This window comes from Erpetoichthys calabaricus, chromosome 3 (genome assembly GCF_900747795.2).
Source record: "Erpetoichthys calabaricus chromosome 3, fErpCal1.3, whole genome shotgun sequence".
Lineage (NCBI taxonomy): Eukaryota > Metazoa > Chordata > Cladistia > Polypteriformes > Polypteridae > Erpetoichthys > Erpetoichthys calabaricus.
The window spans coordinates 172,341,306-172,362,150 of NC_041396.2; the positions used below are offsets into that span (position 1 = coordinate 172,341,306).

The following is a 20,845-nucleotide window of genomic DNA, read 5'->3' on the forward strand; positions in this document are numbered from 1 at the left end:
TACTGAAAAATAGGCCACAACACCTTAATTCAGTTTTGAGGACAGAGAGCATTTGTCATTTAATGGACTCCTTGTGCAAAGAGGTCTTTGATCAGAGTCTAGGGACCCTGCCACATGTTTCGCTTTTTGAGTCACTCGTATACAATCTCTCAATCAAATGTTTCAGATAGCCCTCTTTGTTCCCTCTGCAAAGTTTCAAATTCCTTAAAATTCAGCAAGTATGCTTGTGATACAGATTTGTCCTCCATTAATTTCCCATTGCTATCCTCTCAGTGGCCATCAGATTGACATTAAGGTAGTGTGGCATTTCGTGTAGTGTTTTAACACAATGACAAAGATTTGACAGTCTCATGAAGGGGATGGTACATCAACAAACTGCTGCACTGACTTTTTAAAGCAATGCAAATGGCGGAGCTGGCCACCCTTCTGACTGTTGCCACCACCCTGGCATGATGAATTTGTCTTTTGACTTGTTATATGTGGATAGACAAAGCATTTGCATTTCTATTCAGTTTAAAGGTGTTAAAAATATTTTCACTGTCACACTCAGTCTTGACAATTGATTATATCTAAAAATAACATCCTTTTTAGGTTATGATTAACAAAATCAGGCAAAAACAGGCTGTTTTTGAAATGGCAAATCACTTACATTACACTTTACAAAAACAAAGGCAGTGGAACAGCACAAGCAGAACAAATGCTTTTTGTAATATATGCAAGTTCATAAATAAGCACCTTTGTCAAGAGTAATCAAAAGTACCAGAAAGATATCATGGTCAGCGTGGTGGGCCAATCACATTCATGTTGCACACTGGGGGCTCTTGGAGGTATAAAGGTTGAAAACAACTACTACTAACTACAACCAACGGATCACAAAAGTGCACTTTTTCTGCACAAAGGGATTTGGCAATTATTTATTTATTACAGACAGACATACATACATACATAGCTGGCTATGGCAGGTAGCATGCCTCCACTCCAGAGTACAGCCAGGCTGATCCTTGCCTACCTTCCCAATCTAGGCCTCACCTCTGCTCAAATTACTGTTCACCACCATGCAGCATTCCCCCTATGGTGTCATGTGGCACTCTTCAATACCTCAGCAGTACCTCTCCTGTTAAAAAATCTATGAAATCAAGCAGGGTTTTGAGCACGAACAACTGTGATATCATAACACATCCCATCTGGAGTACTAGTCTTTTACAGTAGCACAGTTGTGAGCTTTGCAAACTGAAAGTGCAGTTAATCTTCGAAGTCTTCCCTTTACTCACCAACTATGCAGCTAGGGCATGTTCATGCAACCACATAATGGACACAATGGTCAACTCAAGATGATATCAAAGTCTGACATGAGCATGTACTTTACATTGTGGTAAATTTTGGCTTGTGCACAGCTTTTGTTCTTGCTTTTATATACACATAAAAATGGTTATCCCCAGGCCCACAATGCACTGCAGTGGCATCTGAGATCACATATGCGCTCTGGTGGAGGTTTACAAATTTCACATTAACAGAAAAGAAATTCCTGGAATTCTCTTCCTACAGAATCATGCTATAAAAGTGTATATTCCTTTAGGTAATAATACCAGAATTACTTCTTAACACAGTGTCCTGGGAAATACAGAACTGGAATTTACTCAGATTAATAATAAAAGCCACTCACACAAAAAGCCATTAAATGAAATCAGGAGAATTTGCTGAATTACCAGCTTACAACCTTACATTAAACTGTGGCACAGTGCTTCAAGCATCCAAGAGACACGGTTCAAATACTGGCCTGGCACTGCCTGTGTGCAACATTCCCCCTACACCCCAAAACTGTGAATGACTGGTGCCCTATTTAGGATGGTCCTGGCTTTGAACTCTAGGCAACCCCTCATGACCTTAAAATTAGATTAAATATAAATTAATTCTAAAGAACTGCGACTGTGTACTAGGGGTCTGCTGTATACCAGTACAGAAAGTACTGTCAACCCTAACTTGGTTCAATTGTGGGTACTTTAATATTTCACTCATCAGAAACCATACTCAAAAAAAAAAAAAAAACAAAGCAAAACAAAACAAAGTTAAAAAAAAACTGCAAATGCATTACCTAATGAATTTGTACTGTAAAGAATTGTAAAAATAATAACTGAAGAATTTACACTTATAAATTGTGTCTATAGTTACTTTTTACAAGTTACTGCAGGACCAAGTATTTGTACATTTTTACCACTTCTCAGTTAAGTGCAGACTTTTAGCTCAGGAGTTCGGTATTAAAATCTTTGCTTTAGGTAGTTGTGCATCAAGAAGGAGAGAATAGTCTTAACAATGCAGGCTGAGCTGGACATAGACCCAAGTGGAGACCAACTGTCTGATAGTATGTAACGTTCTGTGGTAATACATACTGTAAAATGAGTTATAAATGTTACTGCCAGCACATGTAACAAATTAGCAAGCATTCACATTAAAATTCAGAATTTTACACCACACACAGTTTTCACATGTTTTAGCTGAGAAACATGAAACTAAACACCTTTCCATGCTGGATTTGAGTACCTGTGTGAAAAGTTTTAAATTTAAGATTAACAAATAATGGAAGACAGGAATTAAACACTGAACACAGCTGAATGTAAACCACTGTATTTTAACTAAGGTTTATTATACTATATGGCCAGTAAAACAATTGTACAATGAAAAAAAATGCAGAAAAAAATCTGTTAAAGTATGCTAGAATAAATAAAAAAAAAATAAAATAAAACGAGTTAACCTATTGTAAATTCAGTAAATGTCCAAGCATCACAAATGCCTTGTTTAAGTTCTGAAATAAAAAGCCACCACAGGCACCTGCAGCATGAGGAATTCACATTGTATTCCTCAATGCCCATGCCCTCCCCCAAATTCATTCTAAAATATATAGAACTGATCTGCAAAAATTACATGGCATTCTACAATGCTTCAATTATACATACAAGATCATGAAGGGCATGAACTGGACTTCCAGCCATTTGTAAAAGAATCAGAAAAGCCTAATCAATTTTAATACAGCAAATGAAACATAGGTGGTCACTGGTAAAGTAGTAATAGCAGAGGTCCATATGAACATTAACATCAGGGAGCACTCCAAAAAAAACCAGTTGCTGAAGAATAAGTGGTTACCAGCGACAAAAGCTTTAAACGGCCTGTGCCCACAGGGGAAATATGGCACTTCTGCAATTCTTGAATTAAAAATGCAGAAATTGCAGCAATAAAAAGGAACCAGCAATATCAAGTAAATGTTGTATTCAAGAGACATCTGTTGGAAAGAAAACACATTATTAGTAAATCAAACACCACCATTTTATTTATCTACTATAGACCTGAGGTTTTTTCGTATTAATCAAGAACAAAGGGTTGTATTACATTAATTCCATCTATTAATAGTATACAGACTGCGCTCTCTTCAGTTTATTGCATGCTCAAATCCAAAATGTGCAATATCATATGAGGTAGAAAACATAACATTGTATTTTTGTTCTAGGAAATGATGCAATAAAACAGCAGAGTTCTTACACACGCTAATATAGCAATGTTTTTTTAAAAAGTTGTGTTCAAAGGCACAGAACGCAAGGAGTTAAATGTCACTGTATTTTACAGCTGTATGCAGCTGTTGAAATGAGGGAAACACAAATATGACTTGTCAGGGGTTTTGGCCACTTCCTGTTAATGAGTCAATGTAGATACTTGCTGTCAAAACAAACATTATACTTCCGTGTGTATGCTAGTGCTTGCAATTTAAAGAAAAAAAAAGAAAAAAAAAAGGATTACAACATTACACAAGGAAGTGTAACAGAAATTTGTGCTGGCCTGGCGAATAAAATGAAGAGCTGTGCTGCAATTTAAGTATGGAATATGGAAAACCAAAAAGGTCATCTTTCCATTTACTAATAAAGAAATAAACAGTGAAAGCCCTAAGAATTTAAGTATGATTTGATTTTATGCAACATTACCATACATCCTTAAGTTAGTTCAGGGCCATGGGGTGCACAGCATGTCCTGCCAGTACTACACACAAGACAGGAATTTAGCCCTGTATAGGGATGTATGAGGGCAATCCCAAAAGTAAGGTCTCCAAAGCGGTGGGGACGTAGAGAAACTGTTTGTACGGCTGGTGGTCACACTGTTGTGTTTGTTGCTTCCTCTACTCCCAAACAAGCATGTGCGGCTTCACTGGGATGCTCAATCTTGGCTTGGCAGCCTTTGAAAATGGAGCTCCCGTTGAACGCTACCGCCAAGTGCAAAGTTCGTGCAGGAGACCGTCAATTTTCGACGATACAGTCACGAAGGTCGAGGAAAACACGCGTAAAGATCGGCGGTTGGAACTTCATCACTCACCCACCCTATAGTCCGGATTTAGCACCCAGTGACCACCACCTGTTCCCTAAGTTGAAAGAACATTTGTCCGGAAGGCGATTCTGCTCCGACAAAGAGGTGAAAGATAAGGTTCAACGCTTCCTGAAGGACATGGCGGCGAACTGGTAGGACATGGGCATTCTAAAACTACCACAGCATCTACAAAAATGCATCGACCGAAATGGCAATTATGTAGAAAAATAAATAAGTCTTTAACCTTTAAAATGATGTAAACATTATAGAAAATAAATGGTTGTTTGTATTTCTAAAAAAAATAGGAGACCTTACTTTTGGGATTGCCCTCGTAGTTCACTGCAGGATTAGTACACTCCCATAATTCCAAATTAAAACTGATAATTAACATAATGCACACACTTTTTGGTATGTGAAATTAACACAAAAATACCTGTAAAATGCCTTATGTACAAAACGGGAAGAACAAGCAAACTCACAATCCCCATGCACAGATTTCAAGCCCAGGACAGCACATGTAAGATGGCAGTGCTCAACACAGTGCTGATAATTTTAGCTAACACCCTAGTTTAAAACAATTTTGCATTGATTGTTACAGCAACTCTTGCTGCAGGTTTATGAGATTTGTATTCTATCAAGCAACTATCTACAAACATACTATAATTACAATACTCAGCATGGTGTTTCATCTTCAACACTGGCAGAGTGCGTTTACTGTATGTGCTCAGCATTTTCAGGATATTGGCATTTTGCCCAAAATTTACTATTAATATGTTGTATGAAAGGTTGCAAGTGTGCTTATTTCTATACACTTAGACAGTCATCTTATCTTTAAGGTCACTGAGAAAGCACCAAAAGTAAAACTAAAGTACTCCAATGCTTTTCAGTTTCAAAATTGTGAAAAAGATGATGCACAAACTACCCTCCTATGCAAATTGTGCTACTCCTCTGAAACTATCAAGCTAAGCATCTTTCAAGACTTGTCCTCCAAATGGACCTGAATGTTTTGACTCACAATAAAATTTAGTGCACTAGTGGGCGTGGGCTGTATGCTGTGCACTACTGTACAAAATGTTTAGATTCGTAGTAGAATGCACAAAAAAAAAAAATAAACGGAACAGGTGTTTACAGGTGTATACCAATCAAGCCACAGCCAAAATAAGTGTACAGCTAGCACTCATGAGAAAGGTTTTTTGTGGAAGGTTTATAGACAGAGATTCTAATGGGTAGGGCCCCAAAGTTATGATGCGTTACGTAATAATGATGAAGCGACAGAAACTAAATAAATACAGTGCATACACTGATAGATGTGTAAACTATCCAAATCACATTCGGTGCTAGAAATTTAGAAAATTGACACGACACTCCATCCATATTGGCAAAGGTATCTGCAGATTTTGGTCTTGTCCGTTACGAAAGATGGACATCTGAAGCGGAGCCCCGCTGCAGCGGCTTTATTTTTTCTCTTAATTCTTATTATCCCGAGGTATCCAAGATTTACCTAACCAAAAGAGTCTCCTACAGTATATAAACATGAGTAACAAGGAACGGGGTCAGAAAGAAAAGGAAAAGAAATCTAAAACTACACCCAAGCCAAAACAGGCGTCAGGCCCAAGTGCAAGTACAAGGTACGGCCTTTCAGAGACCGACCTGGAACAGGCAGGCGAAAAGAGACTTCCCAGGACCCTGTTCCACTGCTTCATCTCCAGATGAGAGCGAAAATGAGAGCAAAGGTGCAAGTGATGCAGGTCACGATAGCTCGCCTATTCCAGAATATCACTTGAAACTAGAAGTGGCCTGCGATCCGCGCATTCATGTACTCCTCACGAGCCGGAAGCATCGGCTGTAATGGGGGTTTGCCACTTCACCCCCGGAGCACGAAAGCCGAAACAATTTGTCCAACTGAAGGAAATGATCTCAACATTGGCCATGGCCATAAACAAGCTCAAGAAAGACACTCAGAAAAATATGAAAAAAAAAGAAATAAATGGCTTGCTCAAGACAAATGAGAAGCTGCGTCTGGAGCTGCAAGAGATGTGGCATGAATATAAAGACTTAGAAAAATGTGAATACAGTAATCCCTCGCTATATCACGCTTCGCCTTTCGCGGCTTCACTCCATCGCGAATTTTATATGTAAGAATATTTAAATATATATCGCGGAATTTTTGCTGGTTCGCGGATTTCTGCGGACAATGGGTCTTTTAATTTCTGGTACATGCTTCCTCAGTTGGTTTGCCCAGTTGATTTCATACAAGGGACGCTATTGGCAGATGGCTGAGAAGCTAGATTGCTTACTTTTCTCTCTGTCTTGCGCTGACTTTCTCTGATCCTGATGTAGGGGGATTGAGCAGGGGGGCTGTTCGCACACCTAGACGATACGGACGCTCATCTAAAAATGCTGAAAGATTATCTTCACGTTGCTATCTTTTGTGCAGCTGCTTCCTGAAACGACATGCTGCACGGTGCTTCGCATACTTAAAAGCTCGAAGGGCACGTATTGATTTCTGACTGAAAAACAAACTGTCTCTCTCTCTCCCTGCTCCTGACGGAGGGGGTGTGAGCTGCCGCCTTCAACAGCTTTGTGCCGCGGTGCTTCGCATACTTAAAAGCCAAACAGCCCTATTGATTTGTTTGCTAGAGATTGTTTTCTCTATCTATGTGACATTCTGTGCTCCTGACACGCACTCCTTTGAAGAGGAAGATATGTTTGCATTCTTTTAATTGTGAGACAGAACGGTCATCTCTGTCTTGTCATGGAGCACAGTTTAAACTTTTGAAAAAGAGACAAATGTTTGTTTGCAGTGTTTGAATAACGTTCCTGTCTCTCTACAACCTCCTGTGTTTCTGCGCAAATCTGTGACCCAAGCATGACAATATAAAAATAACCATATAAACATATGGTTTCTACTTCGCGGATTTTCTTATTTCGCGGGTGGCTCTGGAACGCAACCCCCGCGATGGAGGAGGGATTACTGTATATAATTGTTTTGATGCAGTCTTTAAAGATATGCTGAGAAAAATTGAGGAACACATACAGGAAAATGCATCTAAACTGAGAGAACTTGCCGATCAGCTGGAAGACGTTAAGCAGACATTCACGGCTCGCATTGTAACAGCGGAACAACTGGCATCTAACGCCGATGGAAAAGCTACAGCTGCAAATTCCGAATGCAAAAAACTCTGAGACAGACTTGCAGCTCTGGAAGATGGATGCAGAAGGAATAATATTAGAATCGAAGGTCTACCTGAGAATCGTGAAAGTCCAAACCCAGTGAAATTCACAGCTGAACTATTCTCAAAAATAATTGGAGAGGACTTTAAAATTAGATACCGAGATAGCGGCAGCTTATCGCATACGTGGATCAAATACCTCTAAACCTAGAACTTTCAATTGTCCGCTTCGAGAGATTACAATTTAAGCTTAATGTAATAGCACTTCTCACAGATTATTTTTGAAAATAACCACATTTGTATTTTTCCTGATTTCTCACCCTCAACGGCTGCTAAACGTGCCGCTTTTTACAACATTAAACAAAGGTTACGGAAAGCTGATATCAGATACAGCCTCTTGTATCCTGCCAAACAAAGTGGATATTCAAGACAAATACGAGGGTTGTCTGGGTTCTGCGCGGAATCACTCGAAATAAGTAGCCAAGGATTTTTTTTTCTATTTCTCTCATGTACTTCGATCCTTTTTAAACTTTTTCCAAGTATTCACTGCCAACATCAATGCACTTTTGGGCTCTTCTGACCCACGCCGCAAAACACTCGCAAAAGGCTGTCTTTGGGAGGTTGTCCAGCTGTTCTTTGACAGCTGCAATCCGTTCCTCTCGAGTTTCGAAGTTGTGGCCTCACAGGGGTTCTGTCACCTTCGGAAGAGCCAAAAGTCACATGGTGCAAGATCAGGCGAGTAGGGTGGCGGGTTCAAAACGTTGACACCACTGTCTTCAATGAAATGCTTCGTCGCATTAGCCGCGTGGGCTGGCGCATTGTAATGATGCAAAAAGTGCCTTCGCAAGTTCTTGGACCGGCCTCTAGCCATCGCAGAAAAAACGTCAGGCAGGCACTGAGTAGTGTGTTGTCCTCTCCATCAGCGGAATTGACGCAACAATGCCATCGATGTTGAAAAAGATGGCAAACATGGTGCGTTCCACCGAGCAGATTAAACCATCAGAAAAGTCGTAAAAAATCATCACTCGAAAGTCACGCACGCACGGAGTCAGGAGCTTCGCCACTAGCACCGGCTGCGCACTCTCAGTTCGTTTGCTTCTCGTGTTCATTCTGAAGGAAGAGAGGGAGCAAAACATCTGAACAAAAACATGCAACCACTTGAATAATCCCTCTAACACAGCAGAACAGGTTTCGACAGGCTGACACTCGACAAACGATAAAATTCTGCGCGGAACCCAGACAACCCTCGTATCACATCTTTTCCTCCAAGGAGGAAGCAGAAAAGGAGCTAAGAAAACAGATCCCGATGCTTTTTTGAAATACGAAAGTGAGTTGCATCCTGTCATGGTATGGCAAGAACATATTATCTGCTGGCTGATCTGCTTGCAATGATACGGGTACCATAATTATACATCCTTTTTTCTTCTCGGCCATTTTTTGTTCATGTTTTAATTACAATTACATGCATATGTGTGGAAGAAATTAAAGTTTTTTTGTTTTTTTTAACTATTCTAAAGGAGACTGTTTAACATCATACCCTTGGTTTATTGTTATTATTGCATTAGGGTTTACTATGCTTATCCAGGGGCACTTTTTAACACCATTCCTTGGGTTTACTGACTTAATATTTCAAGACTGTTGATTTTATGCTTATATTCTTTAGTCTTTATTGGCAATAGGGGTCTTGATTTGGACGTGCTCTGTCTCTAGGTATGTCAGAGAATTGGGACTTTCTGAAGTGGGGTGGCAAAAAAGGGGGGGGGGGGGGGGGGAGAGAAAGAGAGCAAGCTATATCTAATCTATCCTTTTAATCCTTACAATTATAACTTCCAACAGAACAATAGGCTGCATGGCAATAATTTCCAAATGTCGCACAAGTTAAGGTTAAAGCTGTCTCAATTCCAGTTAAGACTACAAAATGACATCAAAAATTCAGAGGCAAAAGGTATCTGCAAGCATTGCAAGGGCGATTGCAGTAATTTCCTGTTCAATGTTTCGCAGTAATTGTTCTGCCGCCCGCCGACGGTCGACAGAACAGCACTATGCCTCGCTCATTTGTACATTTTATTGAGGAATACGGTGATCTCTATTTAGTTTGGATTGCTTCTTTATTAAGACAGTAATAAGTCATAGCCCACTTGGTGCCATACCCATTAGAATCACCCTCTATTTCTTGTAATCCATGATGAAACAAGCAAAGTCTACCAATTGGCCACCTCTTATCATGCATTAGGTAGCTGAACTGAAAATTAGTAAAGTTATATGTAAAAGGACTGGTCTGTGCAGTGGACAACCCTACTAGAAATATATCTTACATTTTTTAGAAGTCTATTTTTAGAATGTGGGTAACTGTGCTGCTTCTCAACCATGTTGTTACACAAGCACCCAGAACCCTTACACAGGAGTGGAATCACACTGTATGAAGTTTTATAATTATCCCCTTCACAATCCCCACTCTAGAGAACCATTTTTATTTATGTTGGCCCCTGAGAAAATGTCAAAATTTACACTAAATAAATAAATACACACATACATACATACATAAATAAAAAGCAATACACTTACAACTGGCAGGCTGTTCTCCAAATCGTCGCATTAACTGATCATGTGTGAACTTCACAAATGCATCATATTGTTCTGTATTAAGGAGGGAAAAAAGATACAAAATAAATATGAATCTACAAGGATAATTGATATTTTGTTAATAAAAAATTACGTACCTGCCAGTTTTGTAGTTAAAATTTCTTCATACTCTTCCCGTATTTTGTCTTCACGTTCTTTTAGCAAGCGTTCACATATCATTCCAACTTGTCGCAAAGTGAATAATGGCTGATCTTTTTTAGCTGGTGACAGTGAACCAGAAGACGACCCTGGTTGGAAGGAGGGGTTAAAGTTATTTGACAGTCACTGCTAAAAAGATCTACTATATAGCCAACGGTGGGCTGGGAGCGACACACACACACACACAGAGATATTATATATATCTTCAAAATCTAAGGTATGGTTAAATTTTTTACAACAACTAACAATGAAAACAAACACACACACATTTATTTGTTCAATTCAGACTTTAGCACAGATGCAGTAAACAAGAAAACCATGGCAGTAGTTCAGTCTAAAAACTAAAACTAGTCATCTTTGTAAAATTAACAAACAAGAAACTTCTTCTGTTCACTAACTCAAGGCTCGGTCACGGGGCCAACTTGTATTTTCTTTCTCTTTGAACATTTCCATTAATAGATGTGGCTTATAAACTTTATTTGTATACAGGTCCCACTCAGTATTTAACAAAAAAGGATTCTTCTTCAACTGCATTTTTAAACGCTTTAGTAAAACAAGACAGTGGATTAGCGAATTCAACTGCCCTTAAAATCTGTAGCGGAGAGACACAGTTTAGTGGGTGGCAAATCTGCTGGGAGGCAATACTAATTAAGGGCTGTAAACCTTAAGTAATGCCATGAACTTTAGTCTTCCTGACTCCATCCATCCATTTTCTCAACTCACATAGGGGTGGATATAGGGCAGGGTCAAAGGTTCCATGAAATCTATCCCTGTAGTCATCTGGCACAAGGCAGGAGCAGCATCTGTACAAGGCTGGCCTACTCATTGTGAAACCTGAATATTGTCAACAATTAATCTTTACTTGTCACACTACTAGTGGCTCCACTCTACCGTGAGGTGCTGCAAAATTGAAAACTAGCCATAATCTACAGGATACATACTGCAAAGACAATTTATATCAAGTTGAACAGATCACAGTAATACATTATCCATAGCTCTGAATACAAATGAATTCAAACTATAGCAGTAAGGACCATAAAGAGAATTATGACTAACACTCCAGGCTTAAAAATCACACTAAAGTAGACATTAAAATTCTATTTTTGAAATATAATCTCCCTCTCCCCCAAAAACACCACTTAAAACATAAGATAAAAACATCCACAAATATTTAAAACTCCATCTGTTTTATGAAATCACATAACCTAATTCAGGGTCACTAAAGAACTACAGCCCTTTCCAGCAGCATCAGCCAGAATCCAACTTTTGATACAGCAGCAGTAGAGCCCAAAGTAAACCCAAGAAAACTCCAATAAATTCCCTTAAATGGGGCCAATTTAGAGTTGCCAATTTAAAAGTTAATATATTTTTAGATCTGCAAGTTAAAAGTGCCCAGGGAAGACCCCACACAGATACTGGCAGAATATACCAACTCCATACAGGTTATGACAGGCCAGAATATTATGTAGTGCAGGAAAGCACCAGTACCCAGTACATGACTGTGCTGCCCAGGTGATAAATTATATAGAAAATTAATTGAAACAAACTTGCCAAGTGTCTAAAAAGAGGATTAAAAGAAGATACAGTATAAATTACCTGGCAAAGTAGGTCCACCAAGGATGGATGCATTGGGTTGTGTGTCAGCTGAACAGCAAGAGTCCGATTGCTGAAAACTGGTCTCTAGATGTCTACGCTTCTGCATACGCTTGTACTCCTGTTTTATGTTGTAGAGAATTTGTTCTAAAAAGAAAGATGAATACTTAGATTCCAACATTAATGATTTCAATTGGAACAATGAACAAACTATTAACATTCAACATTCTGGAATCCTGCACGTTATATTGTCAGTCCTTGAGGAAAGAGCACAGAAAAACTGCTATAAGCAAAAAGGTAATAAAATTGGCAGAACACAAGGATTTGTGGTCACTGCTACTCAAGAAGTTTCAGAGCATGGTTTTATTGTTGCAGCAACTGCTAGTAATATCAGAAGTTTGAGTCTCAGAAGCTTGGTAAAATACTCGTGTACAACTTTGTGCCAAGGAAGCATTTGGAATCTTATTACAAATAATGAATAAACCATCATTGTCTGCACATTTCAGATGGCATCAGTCACAAAACATTCATAAAATGTGCAAGTAAACCAGGTATTTGAAATGCTAAATGTCAAAACTATATCTATACCATAAACATTTTTATACCTACAAAGTGTAATTGTCCAGCAGCTTAAGTAGGAGGAAGGGCTAGGTGAGCAAGCCAACCTGATATAAACACACTAAATGTGTTTGTGTGTGACATGTGCTTTAGTAACCCAGTTTTTCCACAGAAACCGGATTAAAAGATTTCTCAGCGAGTTACCTGGTTTATACAACTAGGTAAAGCCTTCACCAAATTACAGTTAAGGATTTTGTAGCCTCTGCATGTCTGCTGCACTGACTTGTGGATGTGTTAACTTCACACACACTTCCAAGCAGCCAAATGTAGAATATGGTGGATGAGTCCACATGATAAAATTTCCAGAGGAAAATGCTCAGCTGATCACATTAGTGCTTCCGCTAGTTGAAGCGAAGTTTCTGTTGATGAGCGAAATGTATAGTGATAAACTCAGTAGCACAATCTCAACAGCAGTAGGGTAACACATGATAAGTAATGCGCGTTACATAGTCCAAAGCCTTTTTAAAGTAATGAGCACCTTAATAATTGATTTTATTGAAGTAAAAAATACCTGCATTATCATCTTAGCAGCACATACAGTGGTGTGAAAAACTATTTGCCCCCTTCCTGATTTCTTATTCTTTTGCATGTTTGTCACACAAAATGTTTCTGATCATCAAACACATGTAACCATTAGTCAAATATAACACAAGTAAACACAAAATTCAGTTTGTAAATGGTGGTTTTTATTATTTAGGGAGAAAAAAAAATCCAAACCTACATGGCCCTGTGTGAAAAAGTAATTGCCCCCTGAACCTAATAACTGGTTGGGCCACCCTTAGCAGCAATAACTGCAATCAAGCGTTTGTGATAACTTGCAATGAGTCTTTTACAGCGCTCTGGAGGAATTTTGGCCCACTCATCTTTGCAAAATTGTTGTAATTCAGCTTTATTTGAGGGTTTTCTAGCATGAACCGCCTTTTTAAGGTCATACCATAGCATCTCAATTGGATTCAGGTCAGGACTTTGACTAGGCCACTCCAAAGTCTTCATTTTGTTTTTCTTCAGCCATTCAGAGGTGGATTTGCTGGTGTGTTTTGGGTCATTGTCCTGTTGCAGCACCCAAGATCGCTTCAGCTTGAGTTGACGAACAGATGGCCGGACATTCTCCTTCAGGATTTTTTGGTAGACAGTAGAATTCATGGTTCCATCTATCACAGCAAGCCTTCCAGGTCCTGAAGCAGCAAAACAACCCCAGACCATCACACTACCACCACCATATTTTACTGTTGGTATGATGTTCTTTTTCTGAAATGCTGTGTTCCTTTTACGCCAGATGTAACGGGACATTTGCCTTCCAAAAAGTTCAACTTTTGACTCATCAGTCCACAAGGTATTTTCCCAAAAGTCTTGGCAATCATTGAGATGTTTCTTAGCAAAATTGAGACGAGCCCTAATGTTCTTTTTGCTTAACAGTGGTTTGCGTCTTGGAAATCTGCCATGCAGGCCGTTTTTGCCCAGTCTCTTTCTTATGGTGGAGTCGTGAACACTGACCTTAATTGAGGCAAGTGAGGCCTGCAGTTCTTTAGACGTTGTCCTGGGGTCTTTTGTGACCTCTCGGATGAGTCGTCTCTGCGCTCTTGGGGTAATTTTGGTCGGCCGGCCACTCCTGGGAAGGTTCACCACTGTTCCATGTTTTTGCCATTTGTGGATAATGGCTCTCACTGTGGTTCGCTGGAGTCCCAAAGCTTTAGAAATGGCTTTATAACCTTTACCAGACTGATAGATCTCAATTACTTCTGTTCTCATTTGTTCCTGAATTTCTTTGGATCTTGGCATGATGTCTAGCTTTTGAGGTGCTTTTGGTCTACTTCTCTGTGTCAGGCAGCTCCTATTTAAGTGATTTCTTGATTGAAACAGGTGTGGCAGTAATCAGGCCTGGGGGTGGCTACGGAAATTGAACTCAGGTGTGATACACCACAGTTAGGTTATTTTTTAACAAGGGGGCAATTACTTTTTCACACAGGGCCATGTAGGTTTGGATTTTTTTTCTCCCTAAATAATAAAAACCACCATTTAAAAACTGCATTTTGTGTTTACTTGTGTTATATTTGACTAATGGTTAAATGTGTTTGATGATCAGAAACATTTTGTGTGACAAACATGCAAAAGAATAAGAAATCTGGAAGGGGGCAAATAGTTTTTCACACCACTGTACATATCTGCACTGCTGCTTTGCATATCTTAATAGCACAGCCAAGCAGAAAATAACTTTTTATATGTTGTACATGAAGCACTTCTTGATACAAATTAGAAAAAAGTTTCAGCAAAGACTGCTAGATGGATGTAGTCAAACATGCATATGTATTTGTCTAAATTAAAAAGGCATAGACAACCCAAATTAGGCAGAAAAAAACAAACAGTTACAGGAACCACTACTTTTGAGTGGCTTTATGACCTTGTAGGGAAAAAAATGTAATGGAAATAAAATGAACTACGCATCTAGTACTACCTTAATTATTTACTATAGTGCAGAGGTGGGCAAACGTTTCTCTCCGAGGGCCACAGACATCTGTAAAGTCTCTAGCAGGCCTCATGTGACAAAAACCTAAATTTGCTAAATAATGAATACTAGCCAACCCGCATAAATTATGTATTGATGGGTGAACACTTCCTGAACGACAGAGTTGTCCAAATGGGGTGGGTTTGTGGATACCACTGTGAGTGAATGAAAAGACAGACCTCTGGAGAGAGCAACATATAATTGTCCGTGACTGAAAGCGGGATCGTCTGTGACGAAGAAGGCCACGCTGGTGAAAGTTACTTCGTCGGTAGGGATAAGTGTCAGTACTTGTAGATTAAGGTGTAGCGAGTCTTCGTTGTTGACGCTTAATATAGCTTGCGTACTGAGATGATCCGGAGTCACAGTTGAGAAAACACTTTAATGTCTTTTAAACACAGGGGAAAAAATGAACATGTGAAACATCCGTAATGTAATATGCCACCAAGAAAAGTAACATTGCAACAATGCTTTCTACGACCCAATCTCTGTAAACAGAAGTGAAAACAAAATCAAGCCCGGTGTATTCTTTAACTACCTTGTGGCGTTGTAGTAGTGCTGCTGCTTTGCAGTAAGGAGACTGTGGAAGATTGTGGTTTCGCTTCCCGGTTCCTCCCTGTGTGGATAGCGCTTTGAATACTGAGAACACCACTATATCAATGTAACGAAGTATTCACAGGAAATTGTCTTCGTGTAATAGTAAAAGGCAAATTATCCGCGACAAACTGTTTTACACGCTGCATACCAACCCGCTGCATAATCACACCGCTTTTTAAATGTTTTTTAAGCAGAGGGAAAAAAATGAACATTTGCAAAATCCGTAACGCTGCTTTCAGTAAGTACAATGCACACGCGTTTAATTTGTCGGCCACTTTTTGCCAGCCGTCTTTTCTGGTTTGGGCTGCTTTTGCAGTGTTACCGCTTGTGCATATTAAATCTTGAAATCCTTCGAGTAACTAATTAACTAACTAACTAACACCAACCCACCCACACACACACACAGCTTGTGTGAAACAAATGCGCCCATACTTTCATTATTTTGTTGCAGCCTATAGTGGAGTCAGGCACAGAGAAGGTCAGCTGCTGAGACAGCGTCTCGACTGTTGCAGGGCCTGCATCGGTGAAGCAGGTGAGACGCTAATGAAACAGAGGCACAGGGCTTATTGGTTTTTAAAGACTGCTTCCTTCATTGTGTTTTAACCTCAGTTTTAAAGGATTGTTTTAAGGATCCCATGGGATACCCCTCGCAAACTGTTTTAGATGCTGCATTCAGCAATTCACATCTGCGACAAACATGCCTCTTCTTACATGGTCCTGCCGCGTCGACCCTTGTTCTCAAAGCATACACACCGCCTGGTTATGTGCCCGCTCGCAAGAGCTACTCACGGAGACCCGCCCACCAACTCTAAGACCATGGCGTGTAAAACAGTTTGCGATGGTGGTGCGTGCGTCATAACCGAAAAGAATAATGAAAAGTCAACGTGGCTCAGAGGTGCATGTGGACTCCTAGCATAGACAAAAGTGACTTACGGGGTGGTCGGTGAGTTGTTGCGTCCGGGCACATGAGCAGGCAGTGGGAATGCCTAGAGAGCGATGGTGGACGCGGGCCGGGGAATAAGGAGTGTTGGTGGGCGGGGAAACGTTTTCCGTGTTCCTGCAGGACCATCTAAGAAGACGCATGTTTGTCGCGGATGCGGGCCGGAGAATAAAGAGTGTTGGTGGGCGGAGAAACGTTTTCCGTGTTCCTGCAGGACCATCTAAGAAGACGCATGTTTGTCGCAGATGCAAATTGCTGTATGTAGCGTGTAAAACAGTTTGCGATGTTACACGCGGTCGTGCGTTGTAACCAAAAAGTCAACGTGGCTCAAAGCTGCATGTGGACTGTAGCACAAACAGAAATGACCGCGTGTTTTCCGAAGCGTCGCGTCCGAGTTGGTGGGCGTGGTTCTGCGAGTTTTCGTCATATCCAATGGTCTTAGAGTTGGTGTTTGTGGCTCTTTCCTGCGTGCTTTCATGGGTGTCTTTCCCGCTCTGGCGGCGGCTTAGAGAATTATATATATAGATTTTCACACAAAATACATTAGTCCTATAAAACTTTGGTACACAAAAAAGCAGCAAATAAAATTAACTTTTTGCTGTAATTGTTCAAATTGAACTCCTCAAAAACTGCAAGACTGTCATGGCATATTCCGCACAGTGCTTTACTTTCAACATTTGTAAAAATATGGCATTCATCTTTAATTTTACATTTTTTCACAATAGCACTCATTGTTAGTGATAACAAAATCTTATAATCCACTACCATGGCTGTCCGTTTGTCTGTCCAGGATTTGAAATCACCTGTAACTCACAAACCGCTTGACCTATTGTCCTAAAATTTGGTACACACATACTATGTGACGTCTACTATCTGCTTTCAGGGCGATTAACCTCCAAGATTATTCCTCATTTTTATTTTGCTTTATTGTAGAATCAACTCTCGGCAGCAGCCAGCAGGGCGGCCATGTGGAGCACGTGTACGGGCACAGTTCTCATCCCTACCACCTCCCCTTACCTCTTCATATCTCAAGTCTTCAATCTGCCTCAAGAATGATTTATGTGCCAGCTTAAGTGAAAAATTAAGGAAAACGTATGAATTGCAACACAAACACCGACTTAAATCAATTTTAACGCAAAAAGATGCCGACAAAAGAATAGAAGAAGTGGGCCACTACTGTGGAGAAAAGACTAGCTGCTCAGGAAGCAGCAAGCGCATCAACCTCTGAGCAAATGAATGCTAAACCTACAGAGTGTATGAAAACTATGAATGGTCAAGTCAAGTGTATTCAGTGCACGTTACCGTTCACAACGCCGTTACTGGTTTGAAATATAACACCGTGTTCGAATGGCAACAGTCTAATTAATCCGGCCAATCCAAACACGTGCAACAATGTGTGCTTACATAACAACCCGTCTTCCAGCTACATATGATCAAAACATCAGTGTACACATTCGGTTACACGCAGTACAAACTCCACTTTCAAACACAACCTTGTGAATTTCCCCTTGGGATTAATAAAGTATCTATCTTCTGCTTGTACACATTTAACAATATAAACTAGCATGCTCATTTGTTCACTTATTTCAAAACATGCATTGATTATGTATTTAGTTTGTCAATTTTGTTAATAAAATAATGAGTTTTAAACTTGTGTGGGCCACTCATGACATTGCTGTCTTTTTATATATATATATATATATATATATATATATATATATATATATATATATATATATATATATATAAACAAAATCATGAAGGCTTTAAATTTGTAAAACAGAAAAACAGTAACTTGGAGCTTAAATAGTGCCAGCAACGAGAAGAATACATCAATTTTTTATTTTTTTTATTAGAAGAAAAACATTTAGGAGCAGTAGATATGCCAAACTATTCAGTACTCATCTTATTATGGAGAAGAGTGGAGTAACAGACAGTCAAGGCCTTGGTTTATTTTTCTCTGTAACAAACTATCAATCTTCTACATTACATTTCATTTGTAAAAGCAGTGCTTTAAGCTTGAATACAGAAAATGCAGTTTCTAACTGCCACCCATCCTCCCCTCCTCCTTTTTCATACGAACTGCTTTAAAAAAACAAGCAGTCTGGCCTAAAATTACAACATCAATCACAAGACTTCTGGTTCATTCCCCACCAGTTTCAGAACGAGATTGTTAGTACCTTTAACATAAAATTAAATTTCACAAATATTAAAATAAGAGTACAAGATACTGTAATTTGCCAGCCATTTTAGCAAAAATATCAGCAACATTTATACAGACCAACTCCCAAAACAAAATATGCACTGCCATAGTTTCTGCATCATCCCATAGAAAATTGTGCATGTCTGCAACACAGCTTTAATACTTAAAAGTAGCTATTTCAACAGTTATGTCCGCGTGAGCTATTTTTAATCTGCCAAATAACCCAAAAGAAACAGAACTTTCTAATTCAAGTGTGAGCCGAGATGAAAGATCACATCCTCTTTAATAAAATCCCGGTGTCCGTGTGTGTGTGCGTCTTCTGGTGAAGTGCGCATGCGTGGGGCACGGTGCGATGCGTGATAATACTGCCAGAGAGTTAGAGGCGTTTTACAGAAATACAAACCAGTATTACTGCGAGAGGAAATTAAAAGTACACAATACAGTGACGCATATTACAGCCACATGCAAGCCAGTATTACTGACAGAGGAGATTAAAGGCATATTACCGACGCGCATGCCTGTATTACCAACAGAGAAAATTAAAGGTATATTACGGACATACAAGCCAGCGGACGTACAAGACAGTATTACTGTCACAGAAAATTAAAGACACACAATACACGGCGGCAGCCCACGAAGAACGGTCAGCTCAGCAAGTAAACATCAACAAAAGAAAGGCTGAAAAGAAAGAAAAATACGACCAACAAAGAATGAGGTCAAAGTCCTTTGCCATTTAATATAGACTGTTCCGACTAATGTTTATGCACTACTGTTCTAGCACCCGTTATTGTAACGAGCTAAATGACTAGTAGTTGAATAATCATGGAGGTGTTGTGAATGGGAATGTAAAAAAATGTTTTGGCATGTCTTCATATAAAAACCAAGGTTTACTTACAGCTAATGTAGGACTAAGTTCAGTTATCAAAAAGAGTTACATGATTTTTAAATGACACCCTCAAGGTGACATGTTTAAAAGGAAGCATAAAAAATTCTCTTAAATATTTAAGGAGCACACATTTATAATACGAAGTAATTTTACTGACTTGCTCTATTAAAAGGCATGTTTTTGTTGGATGGAGTTAATACTGCTAGTTGTACTCTGTGGTACTCTGGTTTTCCCTTTATTTTAAGAGTGCAGTTCTACTATCTATATATAACCCTGACAGCTGCAGTTTTCTCCTTTTTTTGCTAAAGATATCTTAACAGGTAGGTTATTGCATTTTTTTTTTTTAATAGCTCTTGCTTTCTTTATGCTACATCAGAACGGGCTACATATGTATACAGTAATCCCTCCTCCATCGCGGGGGTTGCGTTCCAGAGCCACCCGCGAAATAAGAAAATCCGCGAAGTAGAAACCATATGTTTATATGGTTATTTTTATATTGTCATGCTTGGGTCACAGATTTGCGCAGAAACACAGGAGGTTGTAGAGAGACAGGAACGTTATTCAAACACTGCAAACAAACATTTGTCTCTTTTTCAAAAGTTTAAACTGTGCTCCATGACAAGACAGAGATGACAGTTCTGTCTCACAATTAAAAGAATGCAAACATATCTTCCTCTTCAAAGGAGCAAATAAATCAATAGGGCTGTTTGCTTTTAAGTATGCGAAGCACCGCGGCACAAAGCTGTTGAAGGCGGCAGCTCACACCCCCTCCGTCAGGAGCAGAGAGAGAGAGAGACAGACAGATAAAAAAATCAATACGTGCCCTTTGAGCTTTTAAGTATGCGAAGCACCGTGCAGCATACTTAAAAGCTGCACACAGAAGGTAGCAAAGTGAAGATAATCTTTCAGCATTTTTAGACGAGCGTCCGTATCGTCTAGGTGTGCGAACAGCCCCCCTGCTCACACCCCCTACGTCAGGATCACAGATAGTCAGCGCAAGAGAGACAGAGAAAAGTAAGTTGGGTAGCTTCTCAGCCATCTGCCAATAGCGTCCCTTGTATGAAATCAACTGGGCAAACCAACTGAGGAAGCATGTACCAGAAATTAAAAGACCCATTGTCCTCAAAAACCCGCGAAGCAGCGAAAAATCCGCGATATATATTTAAATATGCTTACATATAAAATCCGCGATGGAGTGAAGCCGCGAAGG

The 20,845-nt window shown here is 39.6% G+C and overlaps 1 protein-coding gene across 1 annotated transcript in view; it reads right to left on the minus strand.

The window, feature by feature from the left end:
- Positions 1-2,606: 2,606 nt before the first annotated feature.
- akirin2 (akirin 2) overlaps positions 2,607-20,845 on the minus strand; it is a 66,657-nt gene continuing 48,418 nt past the window's right edge. The window contains exons 2-5 of the mRNA XM_028797534.2: positions 11,895-12,038; positions 10,238-10,387; positions 10,083-10,154; positions 2,607-3,274 (exon numbers count right to left, since the gene is read on the minus strand). Of these exons, the coding sequence (XP_028653367.1) occupies positions 3,264-3,274; positions 10,083-10,154; positions 10,238-10,387; positions 11,895-12,038 (377 nt within the window). The 3' untranslated portion in view covers positions 2,607-3,263. The remainder of the gene's footprint in view (positions 3,275-10,082; positions 10,155-10,237; positions 10,388-11,894; positions 12,039-20,845) is intronic.